Below are 24,084 nucleotides of genomic sequence, written 5' to 3'. Positions count from 1 at the left end.
GCACATTTTGAGAAATATGCATCTGAACTGAGGCTATGTTGCCACTTTGTCAATACGAAGTGTTATTGTGATAACTGCTGAAAAACTACACAAAGTTCTGGTAATGATTACAGGAGTAAGAGATGGCCATAAATGATAAGCTGTGCAATTCAATGTGTTTGTCTTTGGCAACTACTTGACTGGAAAACATGTGTGTGATAATGTTTTGTCATGACAATAGTTTAAGTCTACATGGATGAATTATCAGTTCAAAACACAACATAAAGACTCAGGAGATCGGGTCATATTTCTTAAATAATTTAATTGCAAAAGGGTCTTTTAAAAATATTTCTACAAGAATGCATCATTTTTTTTAGTAATTTGTTGTGTATGTCTGCACTATTAAATACATCTTAATGCTTTTCAAAGAGGAATTAACAATTGCATTTCTCAGCACTTTAGTCCGTCCCCCCTCGCAGTTCAATATACATGTACAGTACTTTCTGAAACATCTCACTTCCTTGTAAGAAGAGGGCTTTTCAAAAGGGACCACAATACAGGTGTGGATTGGGCTTGTTAGAAGGCAGGAAAAAAAAGACAGTACTGTATATATTTACGTTAAACAGACAACTCGTGAAAATAAAGTTAGAAAGTTGTAAGTGAAGGGGGTTTAGGGGAGGGTGTGTGTTTGTTCTGTAGAGGATGCAGGGAAAGAAAGGTGTAAGGAATGTTGGGAATTCTATTGGCACACAAAGAGATAAACCACATCTGACAAAGCCTAAACTCTGCTGATCAAAGTGTTTCTGTATAAAATGGCAATCCTTTTTATTTTACACACTCTCTCGCACACACAAACATAAAGCCCATCTTAATTTCAGCAACGTGTGCAGTCAGAAGGAGTGTCTCTCTTTTCTGTGAATGTTAAATATTAAACACTCCCATGAATGTGTGAAAAATTCACTCAAAGATTAATTGTTTGTAGTTGATGTGGCGGCGGTTTAATCATTTTAAGATGCGCAACAGTGCCCGTTGAGCTCATCACTCACGGACGGTTGACTTTTGGTGAACACAACTCCAGACCCCAGCGCGCCATGTGCACCTCATCAATAGTTCATGCAAGCTCCAAAGCGCTGCCATTTTTCATGAGTGGGCATGTCTACCATCTGATTTTGTTTAGCCTCCATATGCATCCCCTGCTCATCAACTGTGTCTGTTTAGGTGCTACAGCGGGGCTTAGCTGATGATTGAGCTGAGTTATAGCTGGGAGTAATATCATATATTCCCGGGAGACTTTGGGGAAAGTACGCTTTTGATTAATTCTACTCGTTTTTATTTTCAAAAGTATATCACTCTTCCAATCAAAATGCTGTTTTTCTTTGGGGAGAAACAAACTAACTCAAGAAAACAATGTTTGCTCATCTAAGAGGCACTTCCAACACTGTCTCCTCGTGATAACAAATCATGCTGAATATATCCACACTTATATCTCAGCCATATCTAAGTGTCAAAAATGAGGGATGAGAGTTATTTTCTGTACAGTTTGAGTACACACCAGTTAAATTACTACTTGATTGTGTACTGCAACTGTTACAGGTTAGTAAGTCCTTTACAGAGTGTACTAGCAGTAGTGAAAACGTTGTGTATGTGGAATAAGATGAAACGATACAAAACAGGAAACACATTGTTGTCTTGCATAATATCCTTCATGGCTTTTGAAGGGACTTAAGAGAGGCTGACAAAAGTAATATGGGAAGACATACTGCATGGCCGCTAACATCACACTATCATTACACACCTAACTAATAATATTCACATATTGCATTGATCGGCTCCAACCCAAACAATATGGAGACTGTCTGGAAGATCACACCAGTGGTGCAGCCCCATCCCTTAATCAACTACCTTCAAACACCCCTCTGTGAGTTGTACAAATAGTACGGTCTCTGTGATGCAGCTGCTATCATTTAGGATGAGGGGTCTGTCGATTTTGGCTGTCTGCATGCCAGGTCTGTTGATCCTGCACTGTACTAATCACGCAGCAGCCTGAGCTGAGACAGGATGATTGCAGGCCAGACAGGAAGATGAAGAGAGTAAATGATAGGTCAGCCCGCCGTATGTCTACGCTCGCTATGTGCACGCATCCTCGCAATGCCAGATTGGCTGCTGCATTAATCGACCTGACAGACAAAGACCAATAGGTTTCTTGACAGCTCTGGATTATCTGACGTGGATCCTGTTGTAGGGAGGTAAACTGTCTGTTTAGTGATGGAGTTCTACATCCGGGGCGATTGAAATAGGTAACAGGTAGACTGCATCATCTCTGGACCTTCACCCTAATGACTACTTAACAGTCTAACATAAGATGGGTTGGGAGGATCCCGTTGTTGGAAGTGAGTAAAATAAGTAAAATTCAAACAAAGTTAAACCACAGAGACGCATTTGAATGGTTTTCAGGAGGTTTTGAGTTTGAGTGCCTAGAAGACAATTAGTAACAGCTCATTGCTTCACAGAGGCTCCTTATGTTGAGAATGAAAATGGATAGGGGAAGCTTAATATCCCGTTCAGGTGGCGCACACAAAGTTGAACACACCTACACAGACACTCACACAACAATGGACGGAGAGCAAAAAGGCAACATGTTCTCTTCCTCTCTACCTCCTGACTTTCCCCTTCTCTCTCTTCTTACTTTGCTTTCTGTTAATTTCGTTCTGAATCAAACATTTCACAACAACACTTCCATTTTGTCAAAACACCATTTTTCTTTTGTTATTTATCATATTTTTGTTACAAAACATGTACAGGCTGTTTAGAACAACAACAAAAATACAATATCCAATTTATATGCAATTTCTTTTGTTTAATAATCAACAATTTGTTAAGTGAATCCTCTTGGAGTTTCTCTTTCTTCTGATTGTTCCAAGTCCACTGTCCCAAATACTGTCCATCTGGGTGTTGGTGTGGTGTTGGTGTTGGTGGTGGGGTTTGGCGGATGAGGTACAAATAAATACATAGGGCAGGATGTCAAGAAATTAAAACAAGATTTTTGATTATTTCTAAAACCAGATAATAGTAAGTAGAAAGTAAGGTGTCCATCATGATTGATGTGTGTGTGTGTGTGTGCATACATGTATGAATGTCCTAAGTTCATTTTTTTTGATTCAATAAAAAAAGAATGTTTAACAGTTGTCCACAGAATATAGCGTAATTGTTTCAGATATATTTGCTCCTTGTCACGGTTCAGTTCATGCGTTAATTCTCCACAGTGGCAAATAGCGGAAGCTGTATTGTACAGTATACTTGTGTGCAACTTGACACACCCGCACATCCAAGCACACTTAATCACACATACACGCACACATGTGCACGCACACATACAAAAACGTACACAAAAGGCCAAGTTGTCTCTCTATAGTTTTGCCACAGTCCTCGTCTCCCCTTAATCACATAAAAGCGTCCAGTGGGGTGGGGCTTGACCGGCCATTTTGAAACCACAATCTCCCCAAAAAATGTGTAAGACAGCTAAAAAAAAAAAGAAGTGTGGACAAACGAAAACACTTTTATGTGTTAAAACACAGTTGATGAGCAGGCGATCCCAAGCTGCGGAGCTATCCTGAGTCACTGCAGGTCAGGGTGAAGAGGTCATGTGGTGACCTACCGAGGATTCAGCAGCCAAAACAAGTGTCCAAAAATGTGGCTGCCCTCCATTGACCTTTCTGACCTCTGTCATCCTCTTGACCTTTGACCTCAGCCCATCATATATCCTCTTCGACCACCTCACCCCCTCTCCAGCAAGTGCCCTTTTAGATAACACACCTTCAATATGAAGATGGAGAATGAGACACGCGTGCACAGTAAAACAACTTCTATTCAGGGAAAGAATTGTCCTCTATCTTCTGTGGGGTCCAAAAAACTAGTTTATTTTTGTTTGTTTGTTTTTTTTGTGTGGGAACGTTTGTTCACTTTTTTTTTTCCAGGGCGCTCCTTCTTTACTATGTATTATGTCCATCAAAGCTGGGTTGAGAGGTCACAGGGAGAGGCTCTTGCTTGAGAATCAGAGTGTGACATTTCAGTCACAGGGCTAAGGCCAACCTCACTAAAACACACATGCATGCAAACGTCAACCCGCACCAGAGCTGGTGAGCCACGCATGGGATATAAGGGGGTAACTCTTGTTCCTCTTTCAAAAACACACAAATTCTGACTGGATGGAGAAAGGAAACAATGATGAATAACAAAAAAAAAAACAGGAAAATTGAAGTGGTAGTGAAATAAAGAAAACTAAAATAGTCAGAGGCACTGCAAGCCAGTTTCATAGCGTCTAATTGGCAGAGATGGGTCAGGCAGCTAGGGTTTTCCAATGGCTCTCTCTGGCACAGTTCCATCCCCTTTTTTCCTGTCGGGCTGTCCTTCGACTGCATCGGTCTGTGTCCTGTCGCTCACACCTGGACAGGAAGTGTTTGGTTCATCTGTAGTCTCATGTCCTGAATGCTACCCAGAATCTTCTTCTGATGGCCGGCCAACGTTACCCCTATCCGCAGCAAGTCTCTGAAGAGTAAGAAGAAAGGAGGAGAAAAAAAATAGAACAGATGGCTGAGTCATAAAAAAATGAAAGCAGACAAACATCACATGTCCAAAGTTGAAGTGAAACTTTCACTTTTCACCAGTAAGTAAACACATGCTACACCAGGTGGGAACAGGGAAAGCACCTTGGCAATCACCCATAAAATGGCTTCTAAAGAGTATGCTAACAGAATGGGGACACTCATCCAGCAAAGGTGAATGTTGGTCTTAATGCAACATACTTCTGTTGCCCAGCAGATGGGCAAGAGGAGGGGAGTCAAGGGGCCATAATGTCATAGTTAATGATTAAAGAGCAAACTTAGCTACTGTTTGGCAGCTGACAGACTTCACAGAGTTCACACCAGCCTGCTACTTAGCTACAAAAAGAGGGAAGCAGAAGATATTTTTGTAAGATACTAGAGTAGACAGATTACTCAGTTAGGAGCCTGTCATTTATACTTCTGTGTGTCAGTACGTTAGTTTTACCTTGACCACTGTTGCACAGAACTTCTTAGTGGTTAAAATATCCAAGAAAAAGTACCAAAAATAAGATGGAAAGTGTAAATTAGACTTTTAGTTGAGGGCCCACTGCAGCTCCAGTGTGATCTTCACAGTAACTAGAGGGTTGAGAATGCAGTGGGAAAATATGAAAATGTCAACATACAGTTGACTTTACAGTACTACGCCCTTAACAAGGCCTGGGAGAGTGCACCTGCTTTGGCCGTCATTAGTCAGACATCGTAATCAAATCATCGTGGCCATGTTGGTTAAACGCTGTACAATTATATCACGAGAATCTCTCTTTTCTGCTCGCTTGTTTGATTTCCCCAGTAGATAGCTGAGGAGTGAATGGACGGCGTCTGGGACAGAGATTAGCTGACTGCTGGGGCTCTGCCACAGTCTGCGTCCTCTCCATTCAGTCACACCTACACAAACACACAAATACTGGATAATCTAATATTACACACAGACACTGTGCTTATCTCAATGCCTGTATGGTCCCATCCATTTTTGTACAACATTGTGCACCTAAACTCACACACGAGCAAACAAATACAGTACATGCATGTGCGTGCGCACACACACACACACACACACACACATACTGATCTACACTGCAAATCCATCCTCTCCTAAGCCAAATTAGGGTGCATCACCGCAGTTTCACACATATAAATGGTGGTGTTTTTTTCATACTTCGCCGTCCCCATCAGTGCAGCAATGGAGGATGAAATGATAATAAATGGCCACCATTAGAGAAATTACTGGCCATTAAGGGCAACACAGAGCCACAGACACCACACCTGTCAGCCTGGCGAAATTGAAACAAATTACCCCCACCTCCATTGCCTGTTATGCAGTTAATGAGGATAATTTATTTATCATTATAATCCTAATTCATTTATTTGATCATCACTGCCTCCAATTTCCATGACTCCCATTACATAATTTCCTGTTTGTAAACATGGCAGAAGGTGGGTGTGTCAACAAGGTCAACTGGAGATCATAGCCAAGGAAGCAGCAACGAGTGAAGAATCTTTGATTGCTTTTGAAGCAGGTGATTGTTATTAGTCCCCTCTTGATTACATAATCATTCCTATTCTACAGCCAACCTACCCTGATTGGTCAAGTAATATCACATTACGGGAAAAGCATAGAGGAGCTTGCGTTTTCCCATTTTGTACTGCATAATATCTCTTGTGTCTCTTGGCAGGTTGTATTGCCAGTGAATCTAACATCTTCCCTTTTTTCTCCTTTTTAAACGTGTGATTTATAATACACTACAATATATGTATATAAATACTGGAAGACATAACAGTAAAGGGTGTGATACTGTACATCGAGCCTTCAAGGAATGATTTATCTTCATAGCACAACAAATATATTTCTGACATGTTTGTTAGATATAAACATGCTTTATTTATCATTCTTTACACCTGTTATTACTTTGATGTCTGAGCCGAATCAGAGCTCCCGTTCCACATCTAATTATGTTTAATTTAGCCATGAGACTATTTTTATTCCCTCAAGGTCAATCTGTATAACACTAATTTGACTCTCAAACTCAGCCCAGTCAATCACTTTAGGCCTGATTAGCTGAATCCACTCCCTCTCCACTCACTCTGCTGTCATCTGGGCCACCAGGTCAAAGGAAGCAAATCCAGCATTGACGAAGTTGTCACGGTAGCGGCTCATCTTGATGGCGTCCAGCCAGTCCCCCACAGTGGTGAAAGTGGTATAGTCTGGCACACAGCGGTCAAGCAAGGGCTGGGATACCCTACATTGAGGAGGGGGGAGGGGGAGGAGGTAGAAAGAGAAACAGAGAGAGGGTTAAGGTCGTCAATCTACTGCCTCTACCGGCCAACCTCACCCACAAACGCCCGCCCACTGAGCGCCACCTCTCCATTTCTCCACCTCTCCTCCTCTTTTCTCCCCTCCTAATCCCCTCTCCTCCACATGTAAAGAGTTGTGTGCAGGGGGGTGGTGAGTAAGGGGGGCAGGGGGGTCACTTTTATGACTGTGGAGAAACTGGCTGGAGGCTCGGGTGGTGGGTGGTGGGTGGTGGGTTATGGATGCTGGCGCTGCAGCTGGTGAGGCAAGGTGGTGTGTGTCAAATCTGGTCTTGAATGATGACTACACACATTGAAAATTACAAGGAACCAGATTGGATTCATGCTAAAGGTATATTATGTAGAAAGTATTGCTTACTGTTGCTTACCAAAGCCAAAGCTACCCTTATCACCAAATACACTATACCTTTTCTTACAATTGGCAACACATGTGGAATGAGCCACGTTTCCTATATTATTCCCTGGAAATATTTGTATAGCTGTCTTCCTGTTTGTTGGTTCCTGTTCTTCTTGTTTCAGTGAGATGTCACTGTGTTTGCATGGGGACTGACAAAACAGGGAAAAAAATCCCATTTGAAATTCAATCTAAGTGATTGTATTGAGTTGCACTTTTAAACCATATACACATGTGGTTTGAATCTGATCTTGGTAGATTGGATTCCATGTGGTTTTTCCTAGTGAACTCAAATCAGATTTGGTCTCCCTGTATGAAAATAAGCATGACTAGAAGGTTAGAAGCCATATTGTCACTTTGTCTCAGGTTGGCTAGACAAAAAGGATGCGTTGGACATAATCACACAGAGGTTCTCACATTTGCGGACAGTGCTTCATGACAATGGAGAAATATCTGTGGAATGTAAACACGGATGTCGTTCACATGTGTGCATAATTCCACAGTAGGACTGACTCATGGACCTGTGGACACTGGCAATACATGGAAGGCATAACTCACCAACCAAGTGTGTTTAAATTAACAGTGCATCTGTGTGTATAAAAATGAACTGTATTTAGTTTCAGTCATAGTTTCTTTAATCAGTGTGTCTGTATGTGTATTCCTGAAAATGTCTCTAAATGTGTTTTGCATGTTCCTGCACACCTGTTGACAGCCCAAAAAGGACCCTTTAAAGCAGAATCTAACCCTAAGCTGATCAATGCTGTAGATAGAGGCCACCTTGGGAGTTTTAATAAAACTGTGCTACAACTCATGGAGAAGTGGAGTGGATGAACAAGACAGGAGGCGGAGGTGGAGGGGGGAGACGGTAAGGTGGCGGGGAGCTGAAGAAGGAGAAACAGATGAGGGAGGAGGCAAAGAGAAAGAGCGCCACTGTCTCCCCTCCTCTCTGCTCTGTTGATCCCTGTCATCCTTTTTGATGGCATTAGATTCATTAACAATTAAACGAGGAATGGAGAGAGAAAGAGGGAGGAAAGAGAAAAGGCATGGAAGGGGAGTTAATAACAGTAATACAGAGGCTCCATTGAGTGGTGCAGATGGAGTGATTTTTAATAAGGCCTGTGCTTGGGAGCTCAGGGCCTGGGGCCTTCGCTAACACAAGACTCTGGCTTCTCTTAATGGAGCATTGTTAGTCCTCTGCTAAAGTTAGCTTCAAAGGGGTCCAGACCATTGTTGGCCACATGTGAGCCACAAGCAGAAACACAGCAGGAAACCTGGGTAATATCATAAGCTAGCTGGTGAGACAGTTACAGACCCAGCCTAAATTCAAGGTCAGTGGCTGGGTCAGTCAGTGTTTCTCCAAACGGTTATGTCTGTTCAATCCAGAGAGAAGGAATTTCTGCATTTTCTCAACAGTAGAAAACTACACACAACACTAGTGCTGGAAGCCTAACATCACCAAACTTCAGTTGCCCATTCAGCTTTACACCCACAATGCAATATGCAGTCATGTCAAGTACATTTAACACACACAACCAAAGGGCTTTCATCCCAGACAGTGTTAGCTAACCTCCAGCCACCCTTCAATGCAGATCAGGACGGCACTATCATTTCTCACTTCTCCCTTGTTAGGTTTGTCGGCAGGAGGCCACCTCTCCGCTGGCCCGTTTAAAATCTCGTTAGTGGCTAATTAAAAGGCTCTCCCTTTCCTTTTTTGCATTGCCTTAAACAAGCTAATTAACCGCAAGCCTTATCTTCTAAGAACGTCACTCCGATGGCCAATCGAGACCTTGATTTCCCCCAGTGAGCCCAAACCAGGATTGTCTGCGCCCCTCCCTCAGGACAGAAAGACCCTAATACAGGGACAGATAGGTAGGTCATCTCCCTCCCTATCGCTCCAACTCTGCCACCTTCTATTCTCCAAATACTTTCCAGGAAACAGGTTGCAGGGGAAGGTAGTGCAGCTAAATGTAGTTGTGACATCATTGATTGAGCTCCCAGTTGGTGGAGGAGTTGCTCCAAGGGCTGTATTGAACCATGGTAATTTGGATTTGCATAATGGCCCAGGCTGCAAGTGTGAGAACTAAAGGATAGTATGGGAGGAAATCTGCACTTTACACAAGTTCAGAGATTGTTACAGCTGAGTCAGAGTGACTCACACACACCGTATCAATTTGGATAAGGCATATTTGCAAAGTGAAAATCATTATCGCGGTTGCTCGGTATCAGGTGCAAATGAAATGGCCTGGCCAGCGCTCTCACGGCTGAAAAAGTCAAGTGACTTCATTCAATAAACTAATGACCTATTAATGGAAGCTATCATAAGAGTCCAGCAGGTCTCCTCAACGTATGACCTAAGAAAACCATAGAAGATGTTTAGGAAGCAATCACATCTAATGCCCATTATGAAATTATCATAATGAGACATTAGTGCCCTATATGAACATCACTAATCCACTTAATAAAAGTCAACTAGGACCTCCAGAGGAACTAAGAGAAACAGAAACACAGCAAAGACCACAGTATACACAAGATATACGATACATGCATTTAAGTTTCGAATCGGTATGTAAGCCCTGTCAAGCAAAGCTTTATCTGATCAACATACCTTTTATATCACAAATGTACAACTCACCCAGTGGACTGTGTGCTGTTGGTAACCACCTTGAGGCTAGCAGCGTTGCGGATAAGCTTATCCAACGTGGCCACAATCTGAGTGAATTTGGGTCGCAGGTTCCTCTCTTTCACCCAGCAGTCCAACATGAGTTGGTGCAGTGCTGTGGGGCAGTCCATGGGTGGGGGCAGTCGATAGTCCTGCTCCACGGCATTTATCACCTAAGGAACACACAGAGAAATTACAATCGCGTGTAATCGCTGAGTGCGATGTCATGGGAGTGCGGAACACAAGGAGAGAGATGGGTTGATGGAAATAGCAAGTGAGGGAGGACAGAAGAGGATGATAAGAGAAATCATGGAAAAGTCAGAGATAAACAGGAAAAAAGGCTTTAGGGAATGCAGAGAGATAAAGGCCAGAGAAAGATCAGCTTTGAGTGGTAGTTGTGGTTGGATAAAGAAAACATTACGGATTAAAAAAAAACTCATATTAGCTTACATCTTGATTGCTCATGTCCCAGTACGGCCGCTCGCCATACGACATCACTTCCCACATGACAATGCCGTAGCTCCACACATCGCTGGCTGAGGTGAACTTCCTGTAGGCAATTGCCTCGGGAGCCGTCCATCGAATGGGGATCTTCCCTCCCTGTGGATATGCGAATGAGTAGGTGAGCATGAAATACTGGAGGGATGGAGCACAAACACAGAATCACACACATACGAGAGGGAGAGAGAGGGTGAGAAAAACACAGTCTAAGGGAAATGTTGATGCACAACACATGGGTGCATGCTGTACAAACCCAAGAACCACATACACACAAGGTTAGTAACACAGAGAAAAATGATATGTACAAACATGTGACGCTAGAAGAATATTTAATGTGCTACATCATGTATTTTTCAACATCGATATATCACCATCATAGAATCCTTTCATATAATTACCAGACAAACTGAACCATAGGCGAGGGGATTGGCATTTCTTGCCAGTAGTGTCTCTCACAGCTAAGAACACCCTTCCCAATTAACATCATTGCTTCCTGTCACCATGATACTTGCCATTGTAACATATCCAAAAGGCTTTATCTGAGTTAAACTGGAAGAAGAGAGCCCTTTTCCTGTTTTGACAAGAACTTTCGTATACAGGCGAAAGGAGGCTGCCTATCTGTATATATATACAGTATATATATATATATATATATATATATATATATATATATATATATATATATATATATTATATAATATCTCAAAGGACCGTTTCCTCTGGGAATTAACCTGCTTTGTCAAATTTACCTGATGTGTCATGTGAGTGTAGAAGCAAGAATATTTCATATTAGACATAGGCTACCAGTAATTTGTCGGCTAAGGATTTTTTCTAAAATTTCTGGAAACGGCTTCAGTGTAAAACATTCAGCAACGTGCCATTGTAAAAGTTTTACATAGCCACGGAAGTGTCACAAATTAAGTGAAAAGTGAGAAGAAAGTTTCTACCCATAATGGTCATGTCATGTGGGAGCAGACTTGACACAGATCTATTTTTTGAATACACTCAGCAATGATGTGGATGAATTTATAAAATGAGCTAAATTTAACATAAATGTGATGTATTGATGTTAAAAAAGTGATATATAGCACCTTTAAACATTGATTTCTAACATGAATACACATACACGAACATATATGCATAACTTCTGCTCTGACTTACCAGGGAGCTGGTGTACGTGGGGTCTGTGGGATCATCCTCGAGGAAACGAGATAGGCCGAAGTCAGACACCTTACACACCAGATTACTGTTGACCAGGATGTTACGGGCAGCCAGGTCTCTATGCACGTAGTTCATGTCTGATAGGTACTTCATGCCTGCTGCGATACCACGCAGCATGCCAACCAGCTGGATCACTGTGAACTGCCCATCATTGAGCTGGCAAAGGAAGAGAGAGAACGACAAGGATAGATTGGATTGGAGATCAAGGTTGCATAATCAAAAGAATATACTGTATGCATGTCTACTTTTTACCTTTAATTGTCCTACCTGTACCTGACTTTCTTTTTTCCGTGTCCCTTTCATTACTTTCTTTGCTTATGTTCTCTTATCTGCATCTTTCATCTCCTATCACATTCAAACTGTAACGTATTTTTCTCTTCTACCTATCCATCCTCCATTCCTCCCCTTCCCTTTCTCTGGCAGACAATGAATGATGCGACTGTGATGCAGGGATTCATTGTAGACTGAGCTCTTTGTAAATGTCACCATCACCCGAATGCAGCATTTGTCGAATAACCATTGTGGGCTCTGCGGCAGAGTTTAAGAAGACCTTTTATGGCTCCAAAGAAAAAGAGATAACTAAAAGCAAAATTGAGCAGATCTCGATCTAATTTGCTGGATAGTGTTGTATTATTGATAAAATAACAGATGTTTTATAAGGGGTAGCTATTATTCCAGCTATTCTTATGTACAATGTGTTTGTGTGTGACGTTTTCTTTTGCTTCTCACCCTTAGGAAAGAGTCCAGTGCTCCGTTCTCCATGAACTCAGTCACAATCATGACTGGCCGACTCTTGGTGACAACACCTTCCAGACGGATAATGTTGGGGTGGTCAAACTGGCCCATGATGGAAGCCTCAGACAGGAAGTCTCGCCTCTGGCGGTCAGTGTAGCCCACCTTGAGAGTCTTGATTGCTACGATGATCTCCCGGCGCCCAGGCAGCTTGAGGCGACCACGACACACTTCCCCGAACTCTCCTGCAAGAGCCCACGTGAGCCAGCCAGCAATAGAAGGAGAGAGAGAGAGAGAAAGAGGGAGGGTAGAGAGGCATGACGGAAGAGTGGAGGAGAGTGGGGGAAAAGAGGGGAGAGGGGACAGTTAACTGGTTAGAACCAAGGAGCTAGGAGGGTAGCAGGAGGGGTGGGACAGGGGGAACTGCAAGAGAAGCCAGGACTCTAGACCAATGTCAAGGGATGGTGGCGATTGGGGGGGGGCATACAATGACTTTGTGCTGTTAAACTACAGATTAAAAGAAATAGCATGGTGAGTGTGAGGCATGATGAAATGTGAGAAGATGTAGAGTTGTTGAAATGTAAAAAAAAAAAAAGCAGAGTGACAGGGTGCAAGGAGCTGAGGGGGGACAGAGGGGGAAGGGGGCAAGGATTGGGGTATGTCTGTGTGTGTGTGTGCATGTGTGTGTGTGTGTGTGTGGGGGGGGGTGCGCTAAGCTTCAGAGTGGCCAGAGAAGCGTGCACAGGAGGAGGAGAGAGGTGGAGACAGAAGCTTGGGGGTTCTTGGGGTTGCAGATGCTTTATGTTTAGAGTCTACACCAAGCATGTGCATGACAAATTATGCAGTGAAAGCGATGTGTGAATGGGTGCCGGGGTGATGAAGGCAGGGGGAAAGCCAGGGGAGAGTCGGGGCAGGGGATGGAGGGATGGAGGAATGGAGGGATGGATTGAGGGTGGGGGAGGAGGGGGACAGGGAAGACAGGGGTTGAGGGTTCGTCACTTTAAAGGCGAATGCTGGGAAGCGACGGGTTTCAAGTAGCCTCAGAAGTAGAAGAGCTGTCGTAGTAGCAGTAGTAGTAGCAGTAGTAATGGTAGTAGCAGAAGCAGTAGTAAGGACTCCCATCTCTGCCATCACAACGTCGTCCATTTTTGGCTCAGATACAATGCTAAGAAAACTCAACCTCAATTGGCACAGTCCTGCAGCTTTTGAGCAGAGATATTACTATCAAATATATCAAATACATAAATATATTTAATTATCTACAACATCAAATGTTAGGAGGTGGTGTGGGAGAGGGGGTTCTAAAAGCAGGGGACACAACCACATAATGCCAGGAACAGCTTCAATATAGTGATCCAGTAGAAGTACTCTTTAATAAAGAGGCTCTGTGGGTGGGGTCAGAAACAGCCAATCCTGGAGAAGAAGCATTTTAATATCTGATGCTCCATCCAGACAGGATCAATATTTCAGGGGGATGCAGGCGATAAATATTAGCCATGCTCCGTGGGAACTAGAATTACTTTGTACAACCCAACACATTCCCCAGGCTGCTACACATAAAACAATTTAATGTAAGCTACCCATAACCCATTTGATAAGCCTGTAGGGTCTGATCCTCCACATGGGCATTCAATAATTGTATGTCAGAAACAAAGTAATTGCTTTGTGTGAAAATATTTCAATACATCCAACAGAACTGAAATTCATGTGCAAATACTGGAGTTACATTTTAACAAAGTGTCTATCTGTAAAGAAAGTGAAAAAACAGAGGGCCAACAAGTGAGCCAAAAACAATAGGGATGTAATTAATACTAGAAGAGATAAGAGAAAAAAATGCGCTTGGACAGGATTAACATCTCCCCTGGAGAAATAAATCCTGTCTGTACGGTGCTGTAGTCTTGGATTGTCCAAAAATCAGCTTCTGTTACATTCAAGAATATTTTTTAATCAGTTAGAAATTACTGCTGTTTCATACTTATTTAAACTAAATTAATTTCCTCACACAGCACTTCTCTCGATCCAGGATTGGGCTTCATTTTGAGAACACGGGGGAAACGATAATCCACCATACAAAGGGCATTAGAGCTACTCTAAATGCACATGGCATGATAAACAACACAAGGGTGCAAGGACTGTGAGTGATGCTAACTTAAAGACGACATACAATAGCTAGTAATGCTTTAAACACAGAGTGCTGGAGAACATCTGTAAAACTGGAAAGGGGGTTCCTAACAGATGACGAGTGTGGAGTGGGAAAGGAGCAAGGAGAGGGCTAGCGATGAATTGAGTGGAAGTACCGCTTGGTGTGAAGTCCTCTAACGGTATGGCCTGGAGGTGACTAGCAGCCTTCCCCCTGTAGCTCAGGAGCTTTGGTGGGTTACCTGCGCCAATGACCTCCTCGATCTTCACGCAGGAGACGTCGATCTCCTTGGCGAACTCGCGCACAGCCTCGTTGGGGTCCTCATAGGTGAAGGGGTCGATGTAGACTTTCATTCCCGGCGTTACTATAGGGGATTCAGTGGCAAGAACAGGAAAGTGAATCTATGTTGTCAAACAAAATTTCAACATCATGCAAGATTCTGAAAACAGATTATTTAGTTGAAAGCAAGATCCTTATATATTCATACAGTATACTACTTTATTATTGCATGATATAATCAAGCCAATTAATTTTATGTGAGCTATTCTTTAGTGGTTGGGGATGTTCAATTATAGCTCAGTAGTGACTGACTGAGCAGAAGTATAGGAATAATGCTGTTGGAATGTGAATAATGCAAAATAGGAGTGGCATCTCAGCAAAGAGACTTACTGTACTGCTGCAGTTTCTCTGTGTACTCTGACTCTGAACCGTTTCTCTGCTTTCTGTTGAGAAAGATGAAAACACAAACTAAGTCACATGGGCTCCTCCACAGTAGGGTGCAAATGCCGGAAAAAGGAACAAAGGCAGTAGGAGAGATCCCTAATATTGTCTGCAGAGATGTAGCCACGCTACATCGGGGCATAGGGAACGTGTTTTGCCTTTCTGCATTGGAAGCATGAGGATACACTTTAGATAAAGATTGGATCAATGGCTGGTGGTAAAATGATTCATACTTGGAGACTGTAACATGAGTCTAAATAAAAAAGATATCACACCATTGTCTGAAGCAGAAAGCGAAAGCCATTCACTCTAGGTACCCCCAAAATGAGCAACCGAAACAAAGACAGACTAAAACAGCAAGCTCAGCTGTCTCTCCTTTCTCGCCCTACAGACATCTCGCTGCTCATTTCAATTCAATCCGCCTCTTATTTTCTCCTCATTGACGCTCTCTCCTTCTTCACCATTTCACTTCTCTCTCTTACCCCATTTCGATGTGTGTATTCTCATCTTTCTGCATGTGTCCCTTCAGCATGGGGGTGGGGTGCAGGGGCAAAGACAACGATGATGACAGAGCGCCGGGGCTGGGGTTGTTGAAATTACATGTTAATGTGCTTCCTTTGTTGTCTAACCAGTAACCAGGGCAATAATACCCGATGGTGATTTGCATCTTATTTCAGATGCTAATTTGGTTCCGGAATATGCCGAAGCTCTGTGTTTTGTATTATTGCTATTTTCTCCTTCTCCTTCTGTGGCAGTCAGAGCAGCGGCTAAGCCAAGACCCTGAGAGAGACACAATGTAGCGGTGTGAAAATAGAAGAGAGGGCGAGGTGGTGGGGGAAGCGAGGGAGACTATTAGTCAGTCTAGCGTGACCAATGCCCATGCTTGTCAGCCGCTGCCACAACTAACTTGTGAAAGGAAACCCAGTGGGCACCAGTCAGTGGTGAGTGCCATGTATATACACACATGCACCATGTTCTGCTTGACAAATAAGAGGAATAAGGATAAACGAGTGTGGTTAGACCCAGCAGATGTAGTGTCAGACTTTTTGAAAGGAGTGAGCAGCCGCTCGCATCTTCCCCAGTCAATTGGGCCCAGCAGACAGGGCCACATCTGGGTTCTTTGTGGTCCGGCAACGCACAGTTGATTCTGAGTGCCAGGCCATGAGGACAGGCCTATAAGGTCCAACAGCTGCTCCGCCATGCTGTGTCCAGTGAGCAAAGAAGCATTTTGGCCAACGCTGTTTACTATTCACAGATTCAGAAAGGCTAATCTGGCATTCCGCCGCCTCACAGGTGGCACAGCAGTCCACTGAGACTGTTCTCGGGTGGTTTGGAGGACATGCAAACAAAGTTGACATTTTAAGCTATCTCCCTTTTTTTTCAACTTGAAGTAAAATTATTTTTCCACAAATGTTTCTGCAAGTCCTCACTGTTTGAACATATTTTTTCGTAAATGAGTGGACGTGCTCGGACATGCGTGCTCATCATTCACATGCCCTGACTTTGTTGAGTGGCTGATAGAGGAGCTATATTCCAACCTGAGGCAGACGATAGCGATGACCACAACTGCAATGATGAAGACCAAGGTTGCGGTGGCCGATCCCACGATGAGTGGCAGTTGCTCTTGCCATGACTTTGGAGGGTCGGCTTTAGGAGTCAAAGTGAAAAAAGTGGTTACTTGAAGAACTTGACGTGAACATACACATACACACGCCATCTTTCTCTGCCATGAGTATGGTAGAGAGAAAGCATGAGGCTGATAGCATGACTGATTGGGAGGCTATGGTAAATTTTCATGAAATCATAAGTCAATTTATCTACAAGGATTTTTTTCATGAAAAATAGACATAATAGCTTCTACCTTTTTAAGCTTTTGAGCCTCCATTGTATTCATAAGCTTATGCACAGCACTATTATAGAGGTATTGCTGTTAAGCTACAAATATCCCAATATATCCCTGGGTAATGAAATTGGTATGGGAGTAACGTACTTTGCAGGTTGGTGCTGAAGTCAGCCGGGCTGCTGTAGCGGCCGTAACCGGCCACTGTTCGGGCACGGACCTGTACCACATAAGGCGTACCAGTCTTGAGACCTTCAATGCGGGCATTGCTCCGTTGGGCAGTCATGGTATGGGCGATGGCCTCACCCTGATCCTGCAGAGACAAGGACAGTCAGTGATGTAAAAAAGATACCAAATTGCTGTCCACCGTGTTGTCCCATTTGTCATTGTCCCCTCTCTCTGATGCTTTACCCTCCCTTACACACAAATCTAACCATGCAGGGCGGCGAAAAAACTATAGAGACAAGAGCGAGAGAGAGAAATGGAGAGACAGATTGTAGTCGGTGTTTTAATCCAATGGGAGGAGGATGTGAAGACAAACAGAGCAAATATACACTGAGTGCCTTTGTTCTCTCCCAGAGGCAGATCCAGTCAAAACTCTCTGGGCCCCCTGAAAAATACAGAAACTTTCTAATGCATGGATGGAGGGAGGGCGAGGGATAAGAGAGGGCAAGAGGGAGAAGTGGAATTATGGGTACAGAAAAGGGCAAAGCATAACAGAATTATAGGAAATGACTGGGAGGAGAGAAAGGGGAAAGAGAAATAGAGAGATGAGAAGAGAGGAATAAGTAGGCGAGGATGATCACACAAGCTCAGATTGGAAAAAGTGACTTGCTCACTGCAACCATGTGTTTATCAGCAGAGGCATTGTTTTCCCACATTTACAGAAACACAGATGAAACAGAGGGCATGCGAGTCAATGAAATTGGATTGAATTAGAGGGGTTGACTTACATTGCTGCTTACCTTCTCATGGTACTTAATCTCATAATCCAGAATGATTCCGTTGGGTTTCTCTGGAGGCAGCCAGGACAGGCTCATGGTGCTTGCTGTGGCCGCCATCAAGTGAACTGTGGGCACAGCAGACGGAGCTACACAGGGCAAAAACAAACAAAAGCAAAATCTGCTTTATTTAGTGTTTTCATGTTCTATCCTCTTTGTATGTCAGCAGAAGCCCGAACACAAAGTCTTAGGCTGCGGGCTTTGTGAAAAGCTTTCGCCAATAGTTAGTATGCAGAACCATTCCCCACTAATGCTCAAATTCACCCTCAGAGTCCTCGGGGAGGGAAAGGGGATGTCTAATTCTCTTTAGCAACAAGAGAATCAAACTGCCAGACTGATGGATAAATCTCTGGTACATGCAGTTCTCTCTAACATACACCAATTGTAGGAAAATTAAGGAGCAATCATACACAGATGTAGACTTTTCACTTTTCAGTTAACTGTACGCATGCTGAACTACTGCAGCCCTTTTGCTCAAAACTCTTCACAAAGGAATAGCCATGCACTGCCAAAACACATAAATAGACGTCTATGCATTGGTTAATGAACACACACTCAGACGAGCATAAAACACACTGACACTCCACCCACCTGAGCTTTTCATGCTTTGTTAACATGTGTCTCTTAATGGACAAGTGCTGTCTGTCTCCCGGTCTGTCTGTCTGTCTTTCTTCTTTTCTAAGTTCAGGCTTGTTCTCTACCTCTGACTCACTCCCTCCTTTCAGTCTACTCCAGTCTACTGCTTTTGTTTCATAACTTCAACTATCAAACTCCAATTGTACCTTCCCATCAAAAAATAAAGTTCCTCACTTTTTCCTACACTCACACAATCGCCATCTTTAATTCCCCCTGTCCTCTTCAGCTCTTCACTTTTCATCTTCCTTTTCACCACTGAAGACCTTCATCTCCACTTTGTCTCTCTTCCTTCCTTCAAGCGTTTTAATCCCCAGTTTTTACTTCTTTCATCCTCCCCCTGCATTTCCTTTCTCACTCTGCTGCCTGCGTTTGTGACCAGACATCCTTCTGTCTCTCTTTCAATTTTCTCTCTAAACCTTCCCTCCTCAGACCCAGGCCCACCACGTCTCTCTTTGACAATGCTTTCGGTGCAGATCCCCTGGTTACTCTAGCCAGGGGATTAGGGGCCCTCCTCTGGGAGGAGATGCTGAAGTAACCATGGAGGTGGCCCCTGGGGCTTATCACCGCCCTCGTATTTATTTTGGTTCTTAAAAGGTGAATGCACATGCAGGAATGGTCTTGGGACTGCACCAGGGGATAATCTGATCACAGTTGATGCTTTCTAGCCCCCTCCTTTCCCTTCCCTTCTCTGTTTGCACCCAACTGACCCCAAGGACCCAAGGATGGACAGTGGTCCTTGTCAGCCCAGTGCCAAACTGGGCTGACAAAAAGAATGAGACCCTCACGTGGGTCCTGTAGGTCCTCTAGGTCCTAGACCCACTAACAGAAGGCATTCCTAAAGCACCTTTTAGGAGCACACAAGGTTAGAGGTGATGAAGACAAGGCCATGGAGAAAGAGAGAGCGGATGGGGGAGGAGCAAGGATTACCAAGTAATCCTTGGTGTTGTCTATAACTGCAGAAATGGCAAATTTAACACAGCGGCTAAACACATCCAATGCACAATTTAAAATCCCTGGGAGAACCTTAACAAAGAAACCAACAAACAAGTGACTAAAATGGACTACACCTTTCTACTTATTTAAATCCAAATTCATTAACTCTGACATTTACATCTTACGTCTCAGTGTAATGAGGAACACTTGCAATAGCTTATGATTACTAGCCTAAATTATTCTTCAGTCTTCTGTACAAAAAGATGTATCTTAGCACTGATTGCTACATTGGCCTAGTTACTGTTGCTGCTGTGGGCTGTAGGAGTGGTGGGTTGGAAGCAGTGGGCAGCTAGAATGCTGAGGGTTCAACACTTTGAATATACACTGCCTCGCTATTGCTATTTGCAGCGATGTTAGTACAGAGCATGCTGTGGGTGTGTGAAAAAGGTCCCTTTCTAAGCTCATTCAGAAGAATGTCTTCCATCTCAATGTCTCTTCAAAAGGAAAATATATAACACACTCCTACATGCATACAAGAAATTGATCTCTACTTCTTATGCACAGAACATATTCTTAACAGTATTTTGTATCTTTTTCCTGACTTTTTTAAGTCGGCAGTGCCTACAAGTTCAGTATTGATCCATGACAGGTAACCATGATGCTGAAGCTGCACCTACCGGCCTGATTTGTGGTGATGTTCACTGCAGAGAATTGAGGCGTGTAGGGGCTCTTGTTGGAAACGCCGTTGACCGCCTGGATCTCAAAGCTGTACTGCGTGTGGGCCTGTAGGTTACGGACGGCCACGCGGCGCTGGGTCAGGCCCAGGTGGCGCGGCGAGATGTCAACGTTGTCGTCACACCGTGAGCACATTCCCCGCTCGGGTAGGCACTTCTTACAGATCACGTTGTAGAAGATGTCTTCACGGCCCCCCAAGTCACGCGGGTCGCTCCATTCCAGCACGAGCGAGGTTTCGTTCACACTGGAGATGACACTGCGCGGTGCAGAAGGAACAGCTGTGAAGAGGAAGTAAAGCATGGAGGAGAGGAAGAAAATAGGTTTGGAATGAGAGTGAATTTAATCTCTGTCCACAATAGGTGTTAAAAAATACCTTCCTGTACTGGTAACAGTACAGAGACATACTGATAATAGACAGAGATTCATATTGCAAAACACAGTTAACATATCATTATATACACATACATTCATTATTTCATAGCTGCTATCAACACAATTAATGACGCAAGAATTTTCCTTGTGCTGTGGTATTATTACATTTTTTCTGCATTAACTAGAATTTTTTTTCCCTCACATAACAATATTCTGATCCAGCATTTCTTCTTCTTCCGAAAAAACCCCACAAAAGAACAGAAGTTCAAATTTGAATTGCATGTTCATTTCCACTGTGTGCCTGTGTGTGAAGTGCTGGGGGGAATGAGCGAGACAAACTATTGGCAGAGCCTTGGCAATTCTTATCCAATTACCAGAGCCTTATCTCTCGCTGTACTGTGGGAGAATCAGCCCCACCGCCCCAGCAACAGAAAAAGGATCTTCTTTTCTCTCCACCAGTGACTGAATTAGCTCCTTCGTGTGTGTGTTTGCTCCTAACGAAGGCACTGCTACTAGAAAAGTCCCTCCACTGTCTGTCTGTAAAGCGATGGCAGCATCAAGAACGATAGACTCAGCTGAGTGGCGAGCAGGGGGAGGGGTTGGATGATAATGTTTTCGGATAACATTGGGAAATCAAGCAGACTTGTTTGCCACCCATATGGCATGGTGGGAACATACTCTTGAGGGCTCATATCAGCCATTTAGGCCACAATTTAAAAAAAGGAAGTTTCGGCGATTTAGCACACAGTCAAGAATTATGTTTTATGGCTACCAATACATTTGATTACTGTCTGAATGTGAGGTATGAATCTATTTCTGTCTGGTTTTCAAAAGGATTGCAATAACGGCATTTCATATAGCCAGTGTAACTTTTAAACCTGCTGATGCTATTCAGTCAGCTGAAAGCAGTGTTTACTTACTGGTGCAGGGGGCATCAGGAGAATCTGTGTCTGAGCGGTAGAAACCGTTTTGACAGGAGCAGACGCTGGATGCACCTGAGCTGGCACGGCTGTTAGCTGGACAGGGCAAGCAGAAGCTGTCTCCCTGTTTTGACTTGAAGGTGCCAGGGCTGCAAGCTGGTGACAAAAGAGAGGACCAATGAGGTAAAAACAATAACACTTGTGTGGGTCACATTTTTGAAATGGGCAATTAGGCCTCGCTCATTCTGTAATCAAAAATACTACAACTCGCTTTCACTAATATTTTAGCTTAGGACGCAAGCGTTCACAATAGGATGCAACATCTGCACTATAGTGGATCATTTTATGGTAACACTGTTCCAGCTCACTAGTAAAAATGACTCAAAAATCATATTTAATGTGTTTAGCATGTGGTTGTTTATGTACATGTGTGCACATGCACATGATTTGTTTTTGTCCCCTCAACCCCACGTTCCCTTTTTTCCTAATGGAGAATACAAACTGTAGTGGGAATGTAGAGGGGTTTTATAGCAGCGTGTAGCTGTTTAAATAAACCCATGCTTACACGATGAGACTGTCAACCCAAATTACATACACAACCCTCAGAACCAAAACCCTGTGCTTTCTTCTATGAAATACACAGAGAGAATCAGAGAGGCACACATAACACATGGTGAGTTGTACACAAACATGCCTGTGCAAATACACAGACACAGACACACGCACACAAACACGTGCACATGCACGCACGCAAGCACACACATACAAACACACACACACACACATACACACAACCACCATCCTGGCCCGAGTGACTTAAGTGTAATCAGTGTTATGAGGCTTTTGTCTGCATCCTTCTTTGAGATCGCTCCCACTCTAGAGCTACACAAAACGTTCAGCATTGTTCTACCTAAATAGGTTCTCGATTGGTGAAGCCTAGTTAATCAGATGAAAACACTAGTGGCCTTTGTAAATGCCCTATCTTCATTTATAGCTGCTGTTTGGAAGTTTATAACTCAGGTGATAAGTTGCAGAGTTGCAGGGAAACATTGACAGCGGCACTGTGATCCAGAACACTTTGGCAGACTCCATATCTTTGATAAACTGTCTCGTTAAAAGATGAATGAGTTTGCCGCAGCGCTTAATAAAAACAGGCGAGAGCAGGTAAGACAGGTTAAGTTTACAGGGGGCCAGTTGATTAGCTGACCCACTAGTACGTTAGCTCGTCAATGTCAAGGACACATTGTTATGTTTGTCGCTCTGAATGATAATCCTCACGATAGCTCCTGCGTTTGTTTTTCACATTTGTTTGGAGGTCAAATCCACAGCAGAGCATTTCCTGGTCCTGCTGTTAAAGTTCAATATTAGCACAAAACCAACAGTTGACTGCACCGTGTACATTAGCACTGAGTGTATTTGTTCTTCCACCATTAATCAGTCATTCACACCACTGGCTCACAGGAAGTACTGTTTGATAATCAGATAAGAAACAAGTTTTTACCAGGTGGGAGAACAACCTCTTCAATATGGTTTTACGACTCATGCAAGTTCATTTAAGTTCACACAAAGTAAACTACAAGCAATTTCTTAAGTCCCAGGGGAGGAGAGAGTTAGTTTTCGAACATGTTGGGCTAGCAAAAGATGTCGATGGATCATTCCCATTAAAATAAGCTTTTTTTTTCAGAGAGGGGCCGAAAGTGCTGATCAATCACTTCCAGCGAGTAAAGGGGTCATCCTCTTCCTTTCATCAATTTTGCCCCTTAGAGGAACCACTAAGGAATGAGGAAGAAAGAGAGACAAGGGGCTGTAGAAAAAAGGTGGGAGAGCTGGAAGAGGTGGAGGCCTAGAAAATGCTGATCCTACAGGCAACCCTCAACCCCACCAACCCCCAATTTCACAATTCCCCTGTGTCTTTTCCTTAAGCTCTATGCTCATGCAGAACATAAAGCTTAAGGAACTGATTAGAATGCATGCTGAAATTGGAAAATGCAGAGCATGAGGAAAAAAAAGTTAAGAATATTGAGGTTGAAGAATGTGCAGCAAACAAGTGAAAAAGCAACAAAAAAGGCTCATCAATTAATATTAATGCAGACATCCTGACTGTAACTCTGGTGGGTTATTAATGAGAGTAATGGCCTTCAGATTAGGAAGGAACAAGAGGAGTGAAGACTAGTGTGGAGAAAGGTGGAGCTGGAGGAGATGCTGCATGTTGAAACGAGGACAGAAAAGCAGAGAAAGAAAGAGTCACAGTGAAAGGATGATGAGAAATTAATATGGAGAGTGGACCTGAGGAGAGGTAGAGTGAGAGAAGTATAAGAGTGGGAGATTTACCCCCTTGTGGTTTCTAGTGAAGCTTGATTAGAGTATGTTTTTGTCAGGACCTAGTTGAC

The 24,084-nt window shown here is 43.3% G+C and overlaps 1 protein-coding gene across 10 annotated transcripts in view; it reads right to left on the bottom strand.

The window, feature by feature from the left end:
* Window positions 1–346: 346 nt before the first annotated feature.
* ephb3b (eph receptor B3b) overlaps window positions 347–24,084 on the bottom strand; it is a 61,927-nt gene continuing 38,189 nt past the window's right edge. Inside the window, exons 4-16 of one of the 10 annotated variants that reach the window (XM_083940131.1) lie at window positions 21,695–21,850; window positions 20,345–20,680; window positions 18,063–18,187; window positions 17,248–17,410; window positions 16,796–16,904; window positions 15,207–15,259; window positions 14,695–14,913; window positions 12,395–12,642; window positions 11,606–11,821; window positions 10,394–10,543; window positions 9,917–10,116; window positions 6,662–6,817; window positions 347–4,524 (exon numbers count right to left, since the gene is read on the bottom strand). In XM_083940131.1, the coding sequence (XP_083796257.1) occupies window positions 4,416–4,524; window positions 6,662–6,817; window positions 9,917–10,116; window positions 10,394–10,543; window positions 11,606–11,821; window positions 12,395–12,642; window positions 14,695–14,913; window positions 15,207–15,259; window positions 16,796–16,904; window positions 17,248–17,410; window positions 18,063–18,187; window positions 20,345–20,680; window positions 21,695–21,850 (2,240 nt within the window). In that variant the 3' untranslated portion in view covers window positions 347–4,415. Of the gene's footprint in view, window positions 4,525–6,661; window positions 6,818–9,916; window positions 10,117–10,393; window positions 10,544–11,605; window positions 11,822–12,394; window positions 12,643–14,694; window positions 14,914–15,206; window positions 15,260–16,795; window positions 16,905–17,247; window positions 17,411–18,050; window positions 18,188–20,344; window positions 20,681–21,694; window positions 21,851–24,084 lie in introns of all 10 variants that reach the window. The other 9 variants (XM_083940130.1, XM_083940134.1, XM_083940132.1 and 6 more) reach the window with 9 other exon arrangements.

Source organism: Echiichthys vipera, assembly GCF_963691815.1.
Source record: "Echiichthys vipera genome assembly, chromosome: 3".
In the NCBI taxonomy this organism is placed as follows: domain Eukaryota; kingdom Metazoa; phylum Chordata; class Actinopteri; order Perciformes; family Trachinidae; genus Echiichthys; species Echiichthys vipera.
This window is presented reverse-complemented; position numbering and strand designations above follow the sequence as displayed.